This window comes from Gigantopelta aegis, chromosome 14 (genome assembly GCF_016097555.1).
Source record: "Gigantopelta aegis isolate Gae_Host chromosome 14, Gae_host_genome, whole genome shotgun sequence".
NCBI lineage: Eukaryota > Metazoa > Mollusca > Gastropoda > Neomphalida > Peltospiridae > Gigantopelta > Gigantopelta aegis.
Genome location: NC_054712.1, coordinates 25,040,094 through 25,060,363, shown reverse-complemented (window position 1 = coordinate 25,060,363; position 20,270 = coordinate 25,040,094). Strand labels below are relative to the sequence as shown.

The window sequence follows — 20,270 nt, the reverse complement described above, 5'->3', positions numbered from 1 at the left end:
TGAAAGAAAATTAAATTGATATTTGCAGTTTTTTTTTTTTTTTTTGGCCAAAAGACGAATTTTAGATTGTAGTTTTTGTGGGTTAAAAGGATTTTTTTGTGTCAAAACATACCACCAGCATATTGTTTATTTGGCTAATAGGTTTAGAATTCCTGGTAACCATTACACGTTGTCTAATGAATGAGAAAAAGGAACGGGATTTCTAAGCTATACCATGTTTTAAGTAACAGCTGATCGGAAAGTAAATTTTCAAGACAATCCAGCACAAATTGTCTAAGTAACGTAAACTATTGGGTGTCTAACAAGGTATATATATATATATATATATATATATATATATATGTGTGTGTGTGTGTGTGTGTGTGTGTGTGTGTGTGTGTGTGTGTGCTAAAGTTATTGCAACCTTTGGTGTACAGGATGAAAGAAGAAACTCGCTCATATGGGGCAATGGGCAACTGTATTTACGTGCCCCTATCCACAGAGGTTCAGGCACGCCCACTACGGATTTAGCCTCTGACTTCGCCAGTGACTAACTCCGGAGCAGGGGGGGTACTCGCTCATATGAACTGATCTTGCAACGCATCTCCTTATATAGAAGTGTTACCACGGAGCTTTGTTCTAATTTATTTTAGTGCTTAATATCCAGTAAAGGTCCCTGCATACTAACACCAGTTCGCAGTGCAGCTATCTGGGCTCTCTGTTAAGGACAATGGTAGATTATTAGATTAATTAGCGAGAGTTAAACTGGTATATTGACCTTACATCTCATTGACTCGCTAAAACGTATTCCGGTTTTTAGTCGGTACAGAGAAGGAAATGGTTTACTTAACGACGTACTCAACACATTTTATTTACGGTTATATGGCGTCGGACATATGGTTAAGGACCATACAGATATTGAGAAGGGAACTCCGCTGTAGCCACTTCATGGCCTACTCTTTTAGATTAGCAGCAAGGGGTCTTTTATGTGCACCATTCCACAGACAGGATAAAACATACTACGGCCTTTGATATACCAGTCGTGGTGCACTGGCTTCAGCGAAAAATAGCCCAATGGGCCCACCGACGGGGATTGATCCCAGACCGACCATGCATCAAGCGAACGCTTTACCGGTACAAGGATGCAAACCCAGTATCAGCCTTAAAGGTACTTCGCCTTCAAAATACAGGTGCGTGTACGCATTCAGACGCCCATTTCTTTACGGAAGCTGTAAAAAGGTTTATGTCGCCAGTATTGACGCGTTATAAAAGTGACAGTCCTCCTGTATATGGAATTGGAACTACATATAGTGGTCAAGATCAATTCCTGCACACTCGCCCGCATAGCCTGGCATAACGGAACAGAATATATGACTCAAAACGCCCCCCCCCCCCTCCCCCCTCCCCCTTCCGCAGCTAGAATTCCCGTACACGCACCTGCTTTTGGAATTTGTCTTGTGCCGAGATACATTATAGACTATGCTAATGGCCGATTCATAATTGCCATGTATGTTACGGCTTTTATTACACACTTTAAAAACTTCTGTATTGTTTTCCAGTGTTAGCGATGCATAAATTAACGCTGATTGTCGTCCGTTTTCTTGTAAAGAAAACCTTCGTTTTGAGGACAAAGCGTCTTTAAAACTGATGTCTTAATTCCTCATATGCTGTCTGACAGCCCGGGTGTTACGTGTACCGTAATAAAGTTTCAAAGTTAAAAGTTTGTTTTTGTTTAATGACACCACTAGAGCACATTGTCTATCGGTATGGTTCAGAACGATATTTAAAGGAAATAAAAAATTTCATGTTGAACGTAACCACGGCACATATTGTTTTTATCAATGGAATTTAAGTGATGAACAATTCGTGTGTGTAATTTAGAAAACAGTCGGTTCAGAAATAAATAACTTAAATTACATGGTATGAAAAAAAAGGAGTCCCCTGTGGGACAGACTATAGTAATCACTATTAGGTTCATCGCCCGTGCATAGCATAGCTGTTCTTCAGCACAAAAATATGTTTGGGAAAGTCGTGATGATATCTACCAATGAATAAGAATCAAGTGTTTCGTCTAAAGGAGACTGGAAAGGCCGTACCAGCGGGGTGGAGGAGTGGGGAGGGTGGATAACGTGGTTAGTTGTCCTCCAGAAAAATACCCTCCAAAAGGTGTTCTTTTTCAGTTAAAAGAAAAGTGACTTTTTTGTCTAATGCTACTCTCAAACTACCAACTGTCACGAAGTCGAAAGATCGACGAGTTGGCCAACTTCGTCGTGACAGTTGGTAGTCTTATACCTGGTAGTCTGTCGATAGCTCCAGAACATTATTTAATTAACGTCCATTAGATGTCGAACACTCTATAATTGCGGCACACGTGCCCCGGAACAGGAGTGGAAAGAAAGGAAGTCCGTCTCGCGACTCCTCGGCACGTTGTTTAATTAGCACCTCATTAAGTGTTAAACTACGGTTATTGTGTCGCGTGCTCCACGGATCGAGAGAATTAAGTCAAGTTTGTTTAAAGACACCTAAGCAAATGGTTTTATGATCAGCTAATAGGTGTCGAACATGTGTTAATTGACACGTGATCTATGTACATCGGGTCTTCTCGGCCGATACTGAAATCCTTTTGAACTTTGACCATCACGGACCCGCACGACGTTCAGCACCGAGATATATCTGAGAAACTTAATTATTTCCATTGCAAACCTTGCTCAAGTTTACTTTGTTTAATTACATCACTAGAACACAGTGATTTATTAATCATCGGCTAATGAATGTCAAACATATGGTAATTTTGACTCGTTAGTGTTAGTCTTCAGAGGAAACCCGCCACACATTTTTGAAATAGCAGCAAGGGATCTTTTATATGCATTTTCTCACATACAGGACAACACATACCATTGTCTTTTATATGCCTGTCGTGTGGCACTGGTTGGGATGGGGTAAAACAATCAAAGAATGGGTCCACATCGTGTGAGCGGTCTGCAAGATTTAGTTAAAAATGCCGATGGCTGATACCAAGAATTGGTTATAATCTATGCGAAAATAAAATGAACAGGTTTTTTGTGGGGGTTTTTTTTTTTTGGGGGGGGGGGGTTGTGGGTTTTTTTGCATGCATGCATGTAAATGGAGTGATACAGGCATCTGCGGGGAACAGACAGATGAATACGATTTGATATATTATAACATGTTTTAACTAAATGTATAAGTTCCACACTCTCGCTCCTACAGGCCATTACTTTACTTCAATAAATTATATTGAATTCTGACCTAATACAATTGAATGATGTCAGGGCCGGATCCAGAAAATATTGGGGGCGACCAAAAGAAAAGGGCACACGTGGACCAGCTTGTCAGAAAGGCAACCTAATGAAAATATTTTACAAATGGAAAGAAAAGAAAAAAGAGACACTAGAATATCCACTATTACCCGCCTCTGGATATTGCTAATGGTGTATAGACGATTTGTAGTATATTGTCATTGATTGCAGGTGTCCACAGACCTTTGTCTTTACTCCTGGCGCTCACCCACATACTGGCTCTAGAGAACGGCATCAACAAAGGTAAGTTGTTTTTAAACAGGGTTTTTTTTTTTCAGTTATGAATTTAAATAAATACATATTACAGTTATAATAAAAGATTAAAATGCCAGCGGTTGTGTTTTAATAAAATACAGTTTTACATCATGGTCTTAAAAGGACTATTCTGAATATGTAGCCATTTTAAAAGATTTTCGGCATATAAAATAGTGTTTACATTATTAAATTACAATATACATACTGTTACAGTTTCGTGCTTACAATATCTCCAAAAGCAATGCATGTCTGGGCATCATAATGTTTTGTGGTATCTCAATTCTGATTTTTGTCTAAAATAATTTCGTACATACGAATTTATTCTTTCTTCCAACTGCTAAACGAAATTTGAAATAATTTGGCTAAAAACCATTCCAAATTTATGTATTTATCCGTATAATGCTTTATATTTAAAACACGTGGAAGGAAGACAATGGTTTAAAAACGGGGAAAACGCATGGTGTGTATTTATTGCTTGGGTTAAAACTCAGGATAGTGCCTTTAAAATAGCATCAACACTATTAATCTACTCCACAAAGCAAATTTATGGGGGGATAATGATAGATACTACTGCGAGTTGTCTTTAGATACCATGTATCATACATTCAGACAAGCTGTTAAAATTGTAAAGTCAACAGAGACGTAATTACGAATGCAGTAACGTGTATCCCCCTCAGATGTTCATTTGAATAACTGGTTCAGAAAGCGTCTAATGTAATTATTGTGAATTCTGTATCGACTTCTTCCAAATATATTTGATATGCTACATGCGCTGTCTATTTCAATAACATTCAGAAAACAATAAATGAAATTACTGTGCTTCATTGAAAACCTGGCGTTATGAATTATAGTATGCAACACAAAAAAACAACAAAAACGCCAGCAGTTGTCAATGCAGAATAACAGAACACGACACTAGTAACACCACAATGGTTTCTAATTCTGATGTAGGCCGTACAATATTGGGAGCTGCAGTTTTTTTTATCGTTTGTTTGAGTTATTCTTTTTCTTTTGTATTTTAAAATGTTATTTTGTATCTTTTTTTTAAATTACACGAAAGCAAAGCAAATTATTTTGTTTTATTCCTATAGGTGCTCTCGAAAACTGGGGGAAAACCCCCCAACATTTTGTTTTATTCCTAAGCTCTCTTGGAAACACAAAAGATAAACCTGTTTTTGTCCTACAGGTGCTCTAGGAAACAGAATGGTTTTTTTTATTTCTGCAAGTATTCTAGGAAACAAAGAACATCATTTTGCTTTTAATCCTACAAGTATTCTAGGAAACGGAAATCATTTTACTTTTATTCCTGCAAGTATTCTAGGAAACAGAGAAAATCATTTTGCTTTTATATCTACAGGTGTTCTAAAAACAGAAAATCAATTTAGCTTTATTCTTACAAGTATTCTAGGAAACAGAAAATAATTTTGCTTTTATTCCTACAAGTATTCTAGGAAACAAAGGAAGTCATTTTGCTTTTATATCTACAGATATTCTAAAAAAAACTGAAAATAATTTTCCTTTTATTCCTATAAGTATTTTTTTCCTATGAGCGCTTTAGGAAACACTAAAAATCATTTAGTTTTTCTTTCTTACAGGTACATCGAGCTGCAAGAAGACGAAGAAAAACATTTTTATTCGCACAGAGAAGGGTGACTACGGACACATTGCCTCTCAGAACTACCCAGACGCCTACTCGTCTCAGATGTACAACGGACTGTGGTGTGAATTCCGGATACGCGCGTGCAGCACGTGCAAAATACGATTGAAATTCACAGACCTCGAATTCCCAGAATGCAATATAACCAAGTCGGAACATCAAATATACAATCATGATAGCTGCATTCCAGGGTAAATGCAATGTTCAATATCATTCAGACAAATTTAGTTTAGAAATCAATGGCATCACACTGTTAATATATATATAGTCCGAGTCGTAAAATTTAAAAAGTAAAATAAATTAAACTCCCACTTTTTTAAAGTTGAATAGCGAGGAATGAATGAATGAATGAATGAATGTTTAACGACACCCCAGCACGAAAAAATACATCGGCTATTGGGTGTCAAACTATGGTAATGCAAATAAATAAAGTGATGATCAACATCAATATAAAAATTCAAGATTTAAACAAAAACAGTGTAAAGAACTGTGCAAAAACACAAATATCACAGAATTTTACGGATACTGAATTTTACTCAAAACTTCAATTGTGTGCTGTATTGGCCATTCTCAAAGAGAATGTTACCCCCCTGCACCACGATGAGGTTACAGCATACGCAGGGGAATAGCGAGGAATGTATCTAACACAGAACATTTAAAAATTGCACAAAATCAGTTTATTACATTGTTTTATTGAGTTTTAAATTTGATATCTACACATGTAGTTTATTTTTAAAATAGTGCGCGATAGAAAATTTAATGCCAAACATGCTATACAATAAGAATGACTCGAAGAGGTAAGACAGTGTATTTCATCCTGGAACACAAACTACTGGCTGTAGTAGACGAACATTTTGGACCGATAGACTTTCGTGTTAGCATAAGACGGTACTGGAGCAAATCCTCAAATTCGGTCAAAAACGATAGCGATATTTGGGCAACATGACTGCCCTGAAACCTTTTCAACATGTATTTCCAACATTCTAACTACAATAGTGTGATTCGTTTGCAACCCTGTCCGACTAATAAATATTGCTATTTAGATTCGGACATTTTCGTTTAATTCGAGCAAATATCAGCCTTCCCGTACGTCTATGCGTGTTAGTACATGTATGTACAGTCGATGTCGAGTAGCCCCTCTTTTTTTTTATGAACCATCTGATGCAGAATTAGTTTTAATTACATGTACTAATGTTGACCGCCTACAGGTTTTGAACCCTGGGTGAGACGTAGTCATTATTTACTGTTTTAACAGACATGAAATTTTTAAATAATCTGAACAATAATCCCATTAACGTATTCAAATAGTATCTCTGCACGCATCCATTTCCAGTCTGGAGCTCGCGGCGATAAGACGTGTTTCTTTCGCCTGTGCACACTGCACGTGCTTTCGTGTGCTCGACTTGGGAATCCTACATTTTGTTTTGTTTTTCAACGAAATGTAGTTTTCTACTGGGATGTATGCGGCCACTGGAACTGATTGAACAGATTTTAGAGAGATTCCTTGCCTCCACGTCATATCTCCGGCTGACTATGTCGACTTGTTTTTCTGACTCGTATGACGGCCATTCTGCAGAACGCCACGGTTGTTCGCGTTTAGTTTCTACATGTCCGAGCCTACCCTAGCAGCCCTGGAAGATTGACCGCCTCATTCTAAGAAGAAATAGGAAGCAGGGTCGGCCTCTACTACTCTTTTCCATACTTTGTTTTATATTGATATTGATACCATCTCGTATCCTCCGGAGTCGGACCCGTCCGCACCACTATACCAACCCATGACGACTGGACTATACCCTAGTTTGATACTCTCCGGTTCAGACGGATCCGGCTTCTCAAGATCTGTATTTCAGCACAGTACAGCACATTCAACGTCTAATGACTGTCAATCTCGGGGTTTTCTTGACGGGATGCAACCCATTTTGTCCCTACAAGTTGTGCACCCTAACAGCCTTAACGAGGCCACTCACGTGGACATATAGATCGGACTTTAAACTTTTAGACATGGCCAATACAGCACAAAATTGAAGTTTTGAGTAAAATTCAGTATCCGAAAAATTCTGTGATATTTGTGTTTTTGCACAGTTCTTTACACTGTTTTTGTTTAAGTCTTGAATTTTTATATTGATGTTGATCATCACTTTATTTATTTGCATTACCATAGTTTGACACCCAATAGCCGATGTATTTTCGTGCTGGGGTGTCGTTAAACATTCATTCATTCATTCATTAAACTTTTAGACCTTCATTCAAAATTTTATGTCGAAATTACTTTCTTTCGTTTGTAGGACTGTCACTTCTCATGACAAAACATCTTTCCTTGTCTATAAGAGGACTGCCATTTCTCACCACATCATTTGCCTATAACAGGAATGCCACTTCATATGACAAACCATGTTTTACCTATAAGAAGACTGCCACTTCCCATGACAAAACATCATTATTTGCCTATTAGAGGACTGCTATTTGCCACAACATTCTTTGTCCATAAGAGGACTCACTTCTCATGACAAAAGGTCATTCTTTGTCTATAAGAGGACTCACTTCTCATGACAAAAGGTCATTCTTTGTCTATAAGAGGACTCACTTCTCATGACAAAACGTCATTCTTTGTCTATAAGAGGACTGCCACTTCCCAATGACAAGTACCATACTTTGTTTATAACAGGACTTCCACTTCCGAAACATCCTTAATCTATAAGAGGATTGCCACTTCTTATTACAAAACATCATTCTTTGTCAATACGATAACTGCTACTTCACATGACAAAACATCTTTCCTTGTATATAAGAGAACTGTCACTTCTCATGACAAACACCCTGTCTAAAAGAGGACTGCCACTTCTTATTGTGCCTTTCTTTTTCTATAAGAAGACTGCTATTTCTTATGATTGACATCATTCTGTCTATGAGAGGACTACCACTTCTCATGAAAAACATCGTTCCTTGTCTATAAGAAGACTGCCATTTATCATAACATCCTTTGTCTATAAGAGGACTGCCGCTTCATATGACACAATATCCTTTACCTATAAGAAGACTGCCATTTCCCGTGACAAAACACCCTTATTTGTTTATAACAGGACTGCTATTTTCCATGACAAAAGATCCTTCATATATTAGAGGACCGCTATTTCCCATGACAAAACATCCTTTATATATTAGAGAACCGCTATTTCCCATGACAAAACATCCTTTATATATTAGAGGACCACTATTTCCCATGACAAAACATCCTTTATATATTAGAGGACCGCTATTTCCCATGACAAAACATCCTTTATATATTAGAGGACCGCTATTTCCCATGACAAAACATCCTTTATATATTAGAGGACCGCTATTTCCCATGACAAAACATCCTTTATATATTAGAGGACTGCTATTTTCCATGTCATGTCATGTCATAGGGTTTTACGTGCACATTCAGAACAAGCTGTTGTAGCGCACGCCTGTCGTGGGCAGAAGAGGAAAGGTTGGGGGAGGGGAGAGGAGGGACCGCCTGCACTGGCAGGTACAAGGGAGCACCAGCAGCCCAATCAAATTGGTAGCAGGTGGGTGGTGGTGGTGGTGGTGCTATGGAATTTGAATGGAGCAGTTAAATGCCAAAGAGAAAAGGGTGCGCAATTTTGATCGAGGGAATTTGGCGCAATTTTGAACGGTCGGTCGAAAGGTAAATGGCTATTTTCCATGACAAAACATCCTTTATATATTAGAGGATTGCTATTTTCCATGACAAAACATCCTTTATATATTAGAGGACCGCTATTTCCCATGACAAAACATCCTTTATATATTAGAGGATTGCTATTTTCCATGACAAAACATCCTTTATATATTAGAGGACCGCTATTTCCCATGACAAAACATCCTTTATATATTAGAGGACTGCTATTTGCCATGACAAAACATCCTTTATATATTAGAGGACCACTATTTGCCATGACAAAACATCCTTTATATATTAGAGGACCGCTATTTGCCATGACAAAACATCCTTTATATATTAGAGGACTGCAATTTCCCATGATAAAACATTCTTTGTCCATAAGAGGACTCACTTCTCATAACAAAACGTCATTCTTTGTCTATAAGAGGACTGCCACTTCTCAATGACTAGTACCATCCTTTGTTTATAAGAGGACTTCCATTTCCGAAACATCCTTAGATCTATAAGAGGGCTGCTATTTTCTATAACAAAGCATCATTCTTTGTCTATAAGATGACTGCTACTTCACATGACAAAACATCTTTCCTTTATATAAGAGAACTGTCACTTCTCATGACAAACATCCTGTCTGAAAGAGGACTGCCACTTCTTATTACGATACCTTCTTTTCCTATAAGAGGACTACCATTTCTTAAGACTGACATTCTGTCTGTGAGAGGACTGCCACTTCTCAAGACTATAAATCATTTCTTACAAATCAGAACTATTATAATGACATGCAATAATAAATCAGTCAAAACTGATATCAGATGTAACGTGTTACCTCACGGAATACAATTACAAAATTTAAATGTATTAAATCATATAATGGTGCCAGATCACCCCTCCCAATCAAATTCACCCCTGAACAACATTCCTTTCTTTTCATTCCAGGTGTGATCACCTGTACCTGTATGAGATGGACCACCCCTACCGGTCGATCTCGTACTCCAGCTACTTCTCACACAGCATGGGTGAGACGTATGAGTCCATCTCGGCCCATCTCAAACTCGTCCACTGTCTTTCCAACTCCACGCTGGTGGCGGGCAAGAAATTCAAAATCAAATACGATATTTTAGGTAAGTAATATGCAAAATCAGATGTTTTTTGTGGGTTGTTTAATTTGCCACTGTATCAGAAATTCAAAATCAGATACAATATGTTAGGTAAGTAATGCAAAATCAGATGTGTTTTATAGGGTTGTTTTATTTGCCACTGTATCAGAAATTCAAAATCAGATACAATATGTTAGGTAAGTAATGCAAAATCAGATGTGTTTTATAGGGTTGTTTTATTTGCCACTGTATCAGAAATTCAAAATCAGATACAATATGTTAGGTAAGTAATGCAAAATCAGATGTGTTTTATAGGGTTGTTTTATTTGCCACTGTATCAGAAATTCAAAATCAGATACAATATGTTAGGTAAGTAATGCAAAATCAGATGTGTTTTGTAGGGTTGTTTTATTTGCCACTGTATCAGTAATTCAAAATCAGATACAATATGTTAGGTAAGTAATGCAAAATCAGATGTGTTTTATAGGGTTGTTTTATTTGCCACTGTATCAGAAATTCAAAATCAGATACAATATGTTAGGTAAGTAATGCAAATCAGATGTGTTTTATAGGGTTGTTTTATTTGCCACTGTATCAGAAATTCAAAATCAGATACAATATGTTAGGTAAGTAATGCAAAATCAGATGTGTTTTGTAGGGTTGTTTTATTTGCCACTGTATCAGTAATTCAAAATCAGATATAATATGTTAGGTAAGTAATGCAAAATCAGATGTGTTTTGTAGGGTTGTTTAATTTGCCACTGTATCAGTAATTCAAAATCAGATATATAGGCGCAAATTCTATTTGTTCGTAATCCATGTGCGTATCGTATATTACATAATACGCAATACGTAATCCGTAATAATAATTTTGTATGCAAATAAGCCAGGTAGATTCCATTTCTGCGTCTTCGTATGATCACTGCATATCATATCACTCTATGCATTACACAATACGTATACATATATGGACAAATGAAATTTGTATGATATTATTTAATATACACATGGATTAATTCCGAAATGTGTCTGTTTTATTTAACTGAATTAACAAAATAATTACGTTTTATTCAAATTTACTATTTGAATATTACCAGTTTTAGGAGGTTTTGTTTTTTTATTTTGTTTTGTTTTGGTTTTGTGGAGGATTTCTTAACCAGTAATTTATAAAACTGACGGATCAATAAAAATGTTTATTTTTAATGTTTTATTTGCCTCTGTATCAGTAATTGAAAAACAAATATATATTTTTAATAAATTAATTTTAAAATGTGTTGGTTTGATTAAACTAAATGGACAACATAATATAAATTGTTTTGTTCAAATTTACTATTTCGATATTACCAGTTTTGGAAGTTTTTAGGTTTAAACCTTTAAGAATTAATGTTAAACATTGTTAAAATGTTATATATTACATAGTAAACATTGTAGCTTCAAGTATTTACATGTTACACATGGTTACTAATAAGTGTGGATATTTGTTAAACATGGTTAGGTTTTAGTATTCATTTTATGTTAAATTTGCGTATTCAGTTTAGAACACTGCAGTTTCAAGCATGGAATTATTGAATATGAAACTATATGGTATCACTAATTTGATTTGTGTTCATGTGTAAAACATTGTAGGTTTGAGTATTTACTAGTTTAAGCGTTATATCTACGTGTATATGGTATACATATTTAGATGTGTTTATCCATATTTATACATTGTACTTTAAACATTGTATGTTGTACAACATATAAATATACACAATACAACATATAAATATACACAATACAACATATAAATATACACAATACAACATATAAATATACACAATGTGCAACAAATAGTAACACAACCATGATAAATATATAAAACTGTTAAATACAAGTGTAATTAAAACATATAAATATAAATTAAACAGAGCAAACATGAATTATATTAATTTTTGACGAGGTTGCATAGAAAAATAAACATTTAGTTTTTATTTTGGATTTTAGTTAGAACACTTAAAAAAACAACTATTATCATAAATTACAATGAATTACTTAATTTTTCTTTAACCATTATTATGTACTTGGTATTGTTTCAGATAAAAATGAATTTCGACAGGGAATGGTAGCACAGTATGGAAAACACATTGGTACCGTTACGTCGCCAAACTTCCCACATGGATATGCAATGAATGGAGAGACTTTCACCTACATGATACAAAACCTTGACCCTTACGGTCACGTGAGACTCAAGTTTGACGACTGGGATGTCGCACCACAAAGTCGTGTTAAGGTATTGATTGACTGTTAATTAAATTAATTAATTAATTAATTATTATTTTTTTATATTCGTTCGTTCGTTCAATCATTCATTCATTCATTCATTCATTCATTCATTCATTCGTTCATTTGTTCATTTATTTATTTAGTTAGCTAGTTTTAGTTAGTTAGTTCTATTAATTTTTTTACTTTCTTTCTTGTTTTATTTATTTATTTAACAAAAATAAATTGTTTTATAAATCTCTGTACACTCAGTCTTATACTATGTTTGCATACTGAACAGTTATTTTCTTTTCTATATGAAATATAATTATGTACATGTAAAGCAAAAAATATATATATTAAAAAAATCAATCAATCAATCAATCAATCAATCAAATATTGTATGTAATATTCTCAGATATATGATGGATTGTCCGCCAATTCTCCGTCGGTTGTCATGGAGCGAGGTAAACGTCTGGTGATGGTTTCCGACTCCAACACCATTGTCATCGTCTTTGACACCGGCACCAAGACAGACGGCTGCTGCGACTTTGCCGGGTTCAAAGCATCCTACCAGTTTGTGTCAGGTGAACTTTTTCTTTCTTTTTTTTCATTTTTATTTAATGTTCTTGTTTTTTTGTCTGTTTGTTTGTTGATGTTGGGTTTTTTATTGGGGTTTTTTTATTGGGGTTTTTTTGTGGGTTTTTTTTTTGTGGGGGTCTTCATTTTCTGAATGCATTTGAATAAAGTTACAATAGAGCAAAACAAAGAGTCTGTAACATGGAAATGCGATATACCCTTAAAAATAGACAAAATCTTGTATGCATAACCGTTACTTCTCAGAGATACATGCGTTTTAAAAAAACACGGAAAAAAAGCATTTGATGATATTATAAATGCCAGGATGACCAGAAATACCTTGGACATATGGAAATAGATAATTTAACCCATATAATCTGTGTAATATCTGATTTCAATTATTAAAGACAGCTCTAATAGTCAAATATGAGCCATAGTGTTCAAAAACTAGGGTCTGTCACTTTAATACTTTCTCAAATATGAGCCATAGTGTTAAAAAACTAGGGTCTGTCACTTTAATACTTTCTCAAATATGAGCCATAGTGTTCAAAGACTAGGGTCTGCCACTTTAATACTTTTTCAAATATGAGCCATAGTGTTCAAAAACTAGGGTCTGTCACTTTAATACTTTCTCAAATATGAGCCATAGTGTTCAAAAACTGGGGTCTGTCACTTTAATACTTTCTCAAATATGAGCCATAGTGTTCAAAGACTAGGGTCTGCCACTTTAATACTTTCTCAAATATGAGCCATAGTGTTTAAAAACTAGGGTCTGTCACTTTAATACTTTCTCAAATATGAGCCATAGTGTTCAAAAACTGGGGTCTGTCACTTTAATACTTTCTCAAATCTAATATAGTACAAATTAACTTTTTACAAATATTTATTTTTAAAACGAAGTTTATTTTCATGAATTGCCACTCTTCCAGTTATTCAATACACCCCAATGGCTTGGGTGTATCTGTATCATTATTTTCATGAATTGCCACTCTTCCAGTTATTCAATACACCCCAATGGCTTGGGTGTGTCTGTATCATTATTTTCATGAATTGCCACTCTTCCAGTTATTCAATACACCCCAATGGCTTGGGTGTGTCTATCATTATTTTCATGAATTGCCACTCTTCCAGTTATTCAATACACCCCAATGGCTTGGGTGTGTCTGTATCATTATTTTCATGAATTGCCACTCTTCCAGTTATTCAATACACCCCAATGGCTTGGGTGTGTCTGTATCATTATTTTCATGAATTGCCACTCTTCCAGTTATTCAATACACCCCAATGGCTTGGGTGTGTCTGTATCATTATTTTCATGAATTGCCACTCTTCCAGTTATTCAATACACCCCAATGGCTTGGGTGTGTCTATCATTATTTTCATGAATTGCCACTCTTCCAGTTATTCAATACACCCCAATGGCTTGGGTGTGTCTGTATCATTATTTTCATGAATTGCCACTCTTCCAGTTATTCAATACACCCCAATGGCTTGGGTGTGTCTGTATCATTATTTTCATGAATTGCCACTCTTCCAGTTATTCAATACACCCCAATGGCTTGGGTGTATCTGTATCATTATTTTCTTAAATCTACATGCAGAAAAGGAAGGAAATGGTTTATTTAATGACACACTCAACACATTTTATTAACGGTTATATGGCACTGGAGAAGAAAAAAAATCTACATGCAAAAAAACAACAACATCTTAACAATGTCTATGTGCATAGCATAACATAATTAAAATATTGTCAAACTCATGGGAGACAGGTACATTAGTGATAAAAACAAATTAACTTGAATTAATTAGCCACTTGTGATAATAATGTTATTTACCCTTTATTCATATTGTTATGTTAACATTTAAAGATTATTTCAAAGAATTCTTTTGTGTTAAAAAATAATATTTCTAATTTATTATTTTTCTATTCATTTTCAGAAAAGGAATGGCCTGATAAACCTAGAACAGGTAATATAGAACACCAAGCATAAAGTTTAAGATGCAACTGTAAACTCTGTAAAACAAAATCAACGACTCTTTTAAACTACAGCTGCTTTTGTGTTACACCTATAGTTATTTGATCATAGGGTAGGGCACTGGTTAGCATGGGGGAGGGCACTGGTTAGCATGGGGGAGGGCACTGGTTAGCATGGGGAGGGCACTGGTTAGCATGGGATAGGGCACTGGTTAGCATGGGATAGGGCACTGGTTAGAATGGGATAGGGCACTGGTTAGCATGGGGGAGGGCACTGGTTAGCATGGGGGAGGGCACTGGTTAGTATGGGAGAGGACACTGGTTAGCATGGGCGAGAGGTATGAGTGGATTGCATATGGTTGATCTTACAGGTGAGGTAGAATTATTTATTGAGAAGTTACAATTTAAAAAACAGAAGACTTGATGTTAAAATGTGTATTATAAATAAGAATACCTGTTTTACCCAGACTGCAGTGCGACACACCCGATGAGATCAGGTGGAATGATTGATTTCACGGGAGAGAGGTCGACACAGCCACATTTCTATGACTGCATTTGGGTGATTAAACGATATCACCATGGTGACAACATACCCGATGGAGTGGTCCTTAGAATGAGAGAGGTGTTGCTAGGCGATGGTAAGGTTTTTTTAATTCAAATATTTTAACATAGATGAATAATAAAATAATGCAAAAGGAATAAATTAGTTTTTTTTATTATTGTGGAAATAAAATATTATTATCTTGATTAATTAAAGTTATTAATATATAGCTGCCCTCCCACCCCAACCCAATTACTGGCATCTTCCGATATCTATTATATATTACACAAACTGTTTCAAGACAAAATTGTGAAAACAAAATACTCCTTACTGTTATGATTGTCATAAATGTAACAGCCACTGATTAACAAAATACTGGGATGCCATTACAAACCTTCCTTTCTTCTGCACTGATTCCCAGGCTGGCTGCAGTATGGCAAGATCAACACACTCGACATCCGGTATGGCACCACGTCAGCGGGGAAGCTGCTGCACCGCTACACGGCGAAGAACCTGACCTACGCCGAGCCGTACTTCACCTCGGGGGACGGCCTCTACATCCACCTGCAGGGCGGCTTCTACAGCACTGACAAGCTGTCCTTCATATTCACTGCAGTGAAAAACTTAACTGATGGTTAGTCATATTCACCGCAGTAAAAAAACTTAACTGACGGTTAGTCATATTCACCGCAGTAAAAAAACTTAACTGACGGTTAGTCATATTCACCGCAGTGAAAAACTTAACTGATGGTTAGTCATATTCACTGCAGTGAAAAACTTAACTGACGGTTAGTCATATTCACCGCAGTAAAAAAACTTAACTGACGGTTAGTCATATTCACCGCAGTGAAAAACTTAACTGATGGTTAGTCATATTCACCGCAGTGAAAACCTAACTGACGGTTAGTCATATTCACCGCAGTGAAAAACTTAACTGACGGTTAGTCAAATTCACCGCAGTGAAAAACCTAACTGACGGTTAGTCATATTTACCGCAGTGAAAAACCTAACCGACGGTTAGTCATATTCACCGCAGTGAAAAACCTAACTGACGGTTAGTCATATTCACCGCAGTGAAAAACTTAACTGACGGTTAGTCATATTCACCGCAGTGAAAAACCTAACTGACGGTTAGTCATATTCACCGCAGTGAAAAACTTAACTGACGGTTAGTCAAATTCACTGCAGTGAAAAACCTAACTGATGGTTAGTCATATTCACCGCAGTGAAAAACTTAACTGATGGTTAGTCCAACCCCTGCAATTAAGAAAATGTCCACGGCAAAAGACATGCCTTGAAAAAAAATTCTACTGTGGTCCACAGCAAAAAAAGGTGCTATGGAGAATAAAAAACTCGATGGCAATATCTACTGCATTGCCGATTGACATGGGAAATTGCAGGGGTTTGTCATTTTCACTGCAGTCAAAAACTTAACTGATGGTTAGTCATATTCACTGCAGTCAAAAATGTAACTGACAGTTATTATCACTGCAGTCAAAAACTTAACTGAAGTTTGTCTTTTACCTTTACTGCAGTCAAACATTTAACTGATGGTTAGTCTTCACTGCAGTCAAAAACTTAACTGATGGGTTAGTCATTTACTTTCACTGCAGTCAAAACTTGACTATTTACTTTCACAGCATTAACAAATTTAACTGATGATTAGCCATTTACTTTTTTAATATAATGTTATCAAAATGCATACTATGTATAACTTAATTTTAGTTGTGGAGGGGGTAACTTTCTTTATGGATATGCATACAAAGCTGTCATTCACAGTCAGTGCAGTTAAATGGTCAGTAATTTTGTTTTTAAATATAGCTGTATGGAACTGCCATTCAATCAGTCTTATCTTTGGTTGGGGGAAGAGGTGCAAAAGAGTTACCTGCTTATAGAAACATTATCAAAGATAACAATTCAAAATATTATGTGTTTATTTGTTTATTGGCTGAATTGGCCACAGCTTCATTTAAAGGAACAGACCCTGGTTTCAACCCGTAAAAATTAACACTAAGTTTATTTCATCTACAAACCTGTATCACATTTGGAAAAAGTTACATTTGAGTGAAACATGAGTCTATGACTTAGAAGTGGTGAAATACCCTCTAAAATAGACTAGAACTCGACTCCATAACTATTACTTCTCAGACGCACGTGCGTTTTTAAAAATATGATAAATGCATTTTGTGATATTAAAAACACCAGGAAGATCAGCTAGAATGAACTATGCACACATGTGCTTCTCCTTACAGACACATGTCACACGTGCAGCCTGATTTTGTCATGAATATTCATAACCACTCTTAAACGAGTACCGTACGAACCTAACAAACATATTTTCCCTGATTTACTGTGTATCGCAGGAAAATTTCATTATTAAAAATTATCTTATATCCAAAATTTTCAGTGTTGTCTAGATTTAATCATGTGAGTGATCACACATTTAGCCGTGACGATTTCGATTTGAACAGTCTTCATACAGTACACTAGAATATCCAATCTGAAATTATAAAATAACACACCAGCAGCAAAACAGAAAACAATTTAAACGTAGAGGGTTATAGGGTTGGAGGGTTTCATTTGTTTGTAAATACTCGGCCAACACTTGAAATGTTTTACGTTTAAAACTTTAAATAACTAACTTACATCATACCTTAATATGATGTCACTTGTAACAATGTGATGTAACGTCACAATTGACACTGTAACTGACAGCATACAAACCCTAATAATTTGTTATTTTAAGCCTCTGAATATGCATCCATTACAATAACTAAGAGAGTTAATAAATAGAGGATACTCTCCGAGTGTCTTGTGATATCATAATTTATCAGCACGAGTTGTATACTTTTATCAACGAGTGCTGATAAATTATGATATCACAAGATACGAGGTGGGTATTCTTTTTATCATCCATTATCATTCTTTTCATTTGCGACAGTTGTAAACGATGTCAGTAATGTGGGTTGAATGTCAGCGGTAGACTCGTTAACTAGCAGAAAAGCAGTGGCGTGACGTCACTAATGGTAGGTTTAGTGCTGAAACAAACACTGTGATGTAAGAAAACATTGTCTTGTGATTAAAATTTGACATATCAAGATTATAAAAAGCGATATCTCCTGCAAAGATATCGCCGGAGATATCGCAAATTATAGTGTCAGCGATATCTCCTACAAAAGCCTTTAATGGATGATGATAAAATAATTTAATTGGCAAATAATTATATCGTTGATACATTGATAACTTCATTTAATAGAAAGATTAAATGTTATTATTAGGCATGCTTACATATACATGTGTACATATAAAACTGTATCTGTTACAGAAGGTTGTCCAGGCTATTTTGAATATCTGTGTCAGAACCTGTACTGTATTGACCAGGAGTTGATGTGTGATGGAATTGACCACTGTGGAGATAACTCCGATGAAAATCCCGCTCTTGACTGTTCCGTGTCAGCACTGTGGAGATTAAGCTTCAAATGGTCAATGCCATATGTTGGTAGGTGTTTGTTCATTCGTTCATTCTTTCATCTATTTGTTAATTCATTTGTTCATCCATCCATGTATCCATCCACCCAAGAAAAATCCACCAACCCAAGAAAAATCCATTCGTCCGTCCATCCATCCATCCATCCATTCATCTGTCTGTTTGTTCGTCCATTCGTCCATATATCCATCCATCCATTTGTTCATTCATTCTTTCATACATTTTAATTTATTTTCAATTCAAGCATTCTGTCCTGGGCAGACACCTGTTTTGTGAGTCACCTATCTGAAACAAAGGTTAATGGTTAGTTGTTCATGGTCAATAAGAAGTTGTTGTAGTGGCCATACACTGTCCTACTCACTCGTCCATTCCTTCCTTCATTCATATATACCATGTAGTGTATTCTCATGCTTATATCCAGTATAAATCAGGCACAGGTACAGATGTCGACTAATTGAGCTATCTAAAAGTGCTGAACTCTTAGTGGGGTGTGGATTGTGTGTGTGTGTGTGTGTGTGTGTGTGTATCTCTGTGTGTGTGTATGTGTGTATGTGTGTGTGTGTATGTGTGTGTGTGTGTATGTGTGTGTGTGTGTATTTGTGTGTGTGTGTGTGTGTATGTGTGTGTGTGTATCTGTGTGTGTGTGTGTGTGTATGTGTGTGTATCTGTGTGTGTGTGTGTGTATGTGTGTGTGTGTGTGTATCTGTGTGTGTGTGTGTGTATCTGTGTGTGTGTATATGTGTGTGTGTGTGTATCTGTGTGTGTGTGTATCTGTGTGTGTGTGTGTATCTCTGTGTGTGTGTGTATATGTGTGTGTGTGTGTGTATCTGTGTGTGTGTATCTGTATGTGTGTGTATCTCTGTGTGTGTGTGTGTATCTGTGTGTGTGTGTGTGTATCTGTGTGTGTGTGTGTGTGTGTGGATTGTGTGTGTGTGTGTGGATTGTGTGTGTGTGGATTGTGTGTGTGGATTGTGTGTGTGTGTGTGTGGATTGTGTGTGGATTGTGTGTGTGTGTGTGTGGATTGTGTGTGTGTGTGGATTGTGTGTGTGTGTGTGTGGATTGTGTGTGGATTGTGTGTGTGTGTGTGGATTGTGTGTGTGTGTGTGGATTGTGTGGATTGTGTGTGTGTGTGTGTGTGTGTGACAGAGAAAGAGAGAAAGGCAGACAGACAGACAGACAGACAGAGAGAGAGAGTGCTTTGTTTTATTCAAGTTCAAGGAAGATGTTTTTGATTGCTTAAAATGAAAGAAATTGTTGTCATTTTTTTCATTTATCCACAGTACATTTTGATTTTCACTTATCAGGACAAAATGATAATGAGCATTTTCAATGGATTACAATATTGGAGAAATAAAAATAAAAATGTATTGAGTTATCATTAAACAAACATTCCTTTCGTTTGTTTCCATTGTGACCAGCAGACATGACGAGTGCAAGCCCACCGCCGTGTCACAATGGTTTCATGTGTCGGAATCAGATC

General features: G+C 36.1%; 1 protein-coding gene across 2 annotated transcripts in view; it reads left to right on the top strand.

Moving 5' to 3' along the window:
• LOC121389544 overlaps window positions 1–20,270 on the top strand; it is a 36,842-nt gene that overhangs the window by 12,225 nt on the left and 4,347 nt on the right. Inside the window, exons 2-11 of one of the 2 annotated variants that reach the window (XM_041521212.1) lie at window positions 3,468–3,539; window positions 5,147–5,399; window positions 9,809–9,993; window positions 12,045–12,238; window positions 12,626–12,794; window positions 14,725–14,754; window positions 15,229–15,399; window positions 15,724–15,936; window positions 18,628–18,801; window positions 20,212–20,270. The exon at window positions 20,212–20,270 is cut by the window's right edge and continues 73 nt beyond it. In XM_041521212.1, coding sequence (XP_041377146.1) covers window positions 3,468–3,539; window positions 5,147–5,399; window positions 9,809–9,993; window positions 12,045–12,238; window positions 12,626–12,794; window positions 14,725–14,754; window positions 15,229–15,399; window positions 15,724–15,936; window positions 18,628–18,801; window positions 20,212–20,270 — 1,520 coding nt within the window. Of the gene's footprint in view, window positions 1–3,467; window positions 3,540–5,146; window positions 5,400–9,808; window positions 9,994–12,044; window positions 12,239–12,625; window positions 12,795–14,724; window positions 14,755–15,228; window positions 15,400–15,723; window positions 15,937–18,627; window positions 18,802–20,208 lie in introns of both variants that reach the window. The other variant, XM_041521211.1, reaches the window with a different exon arrangement.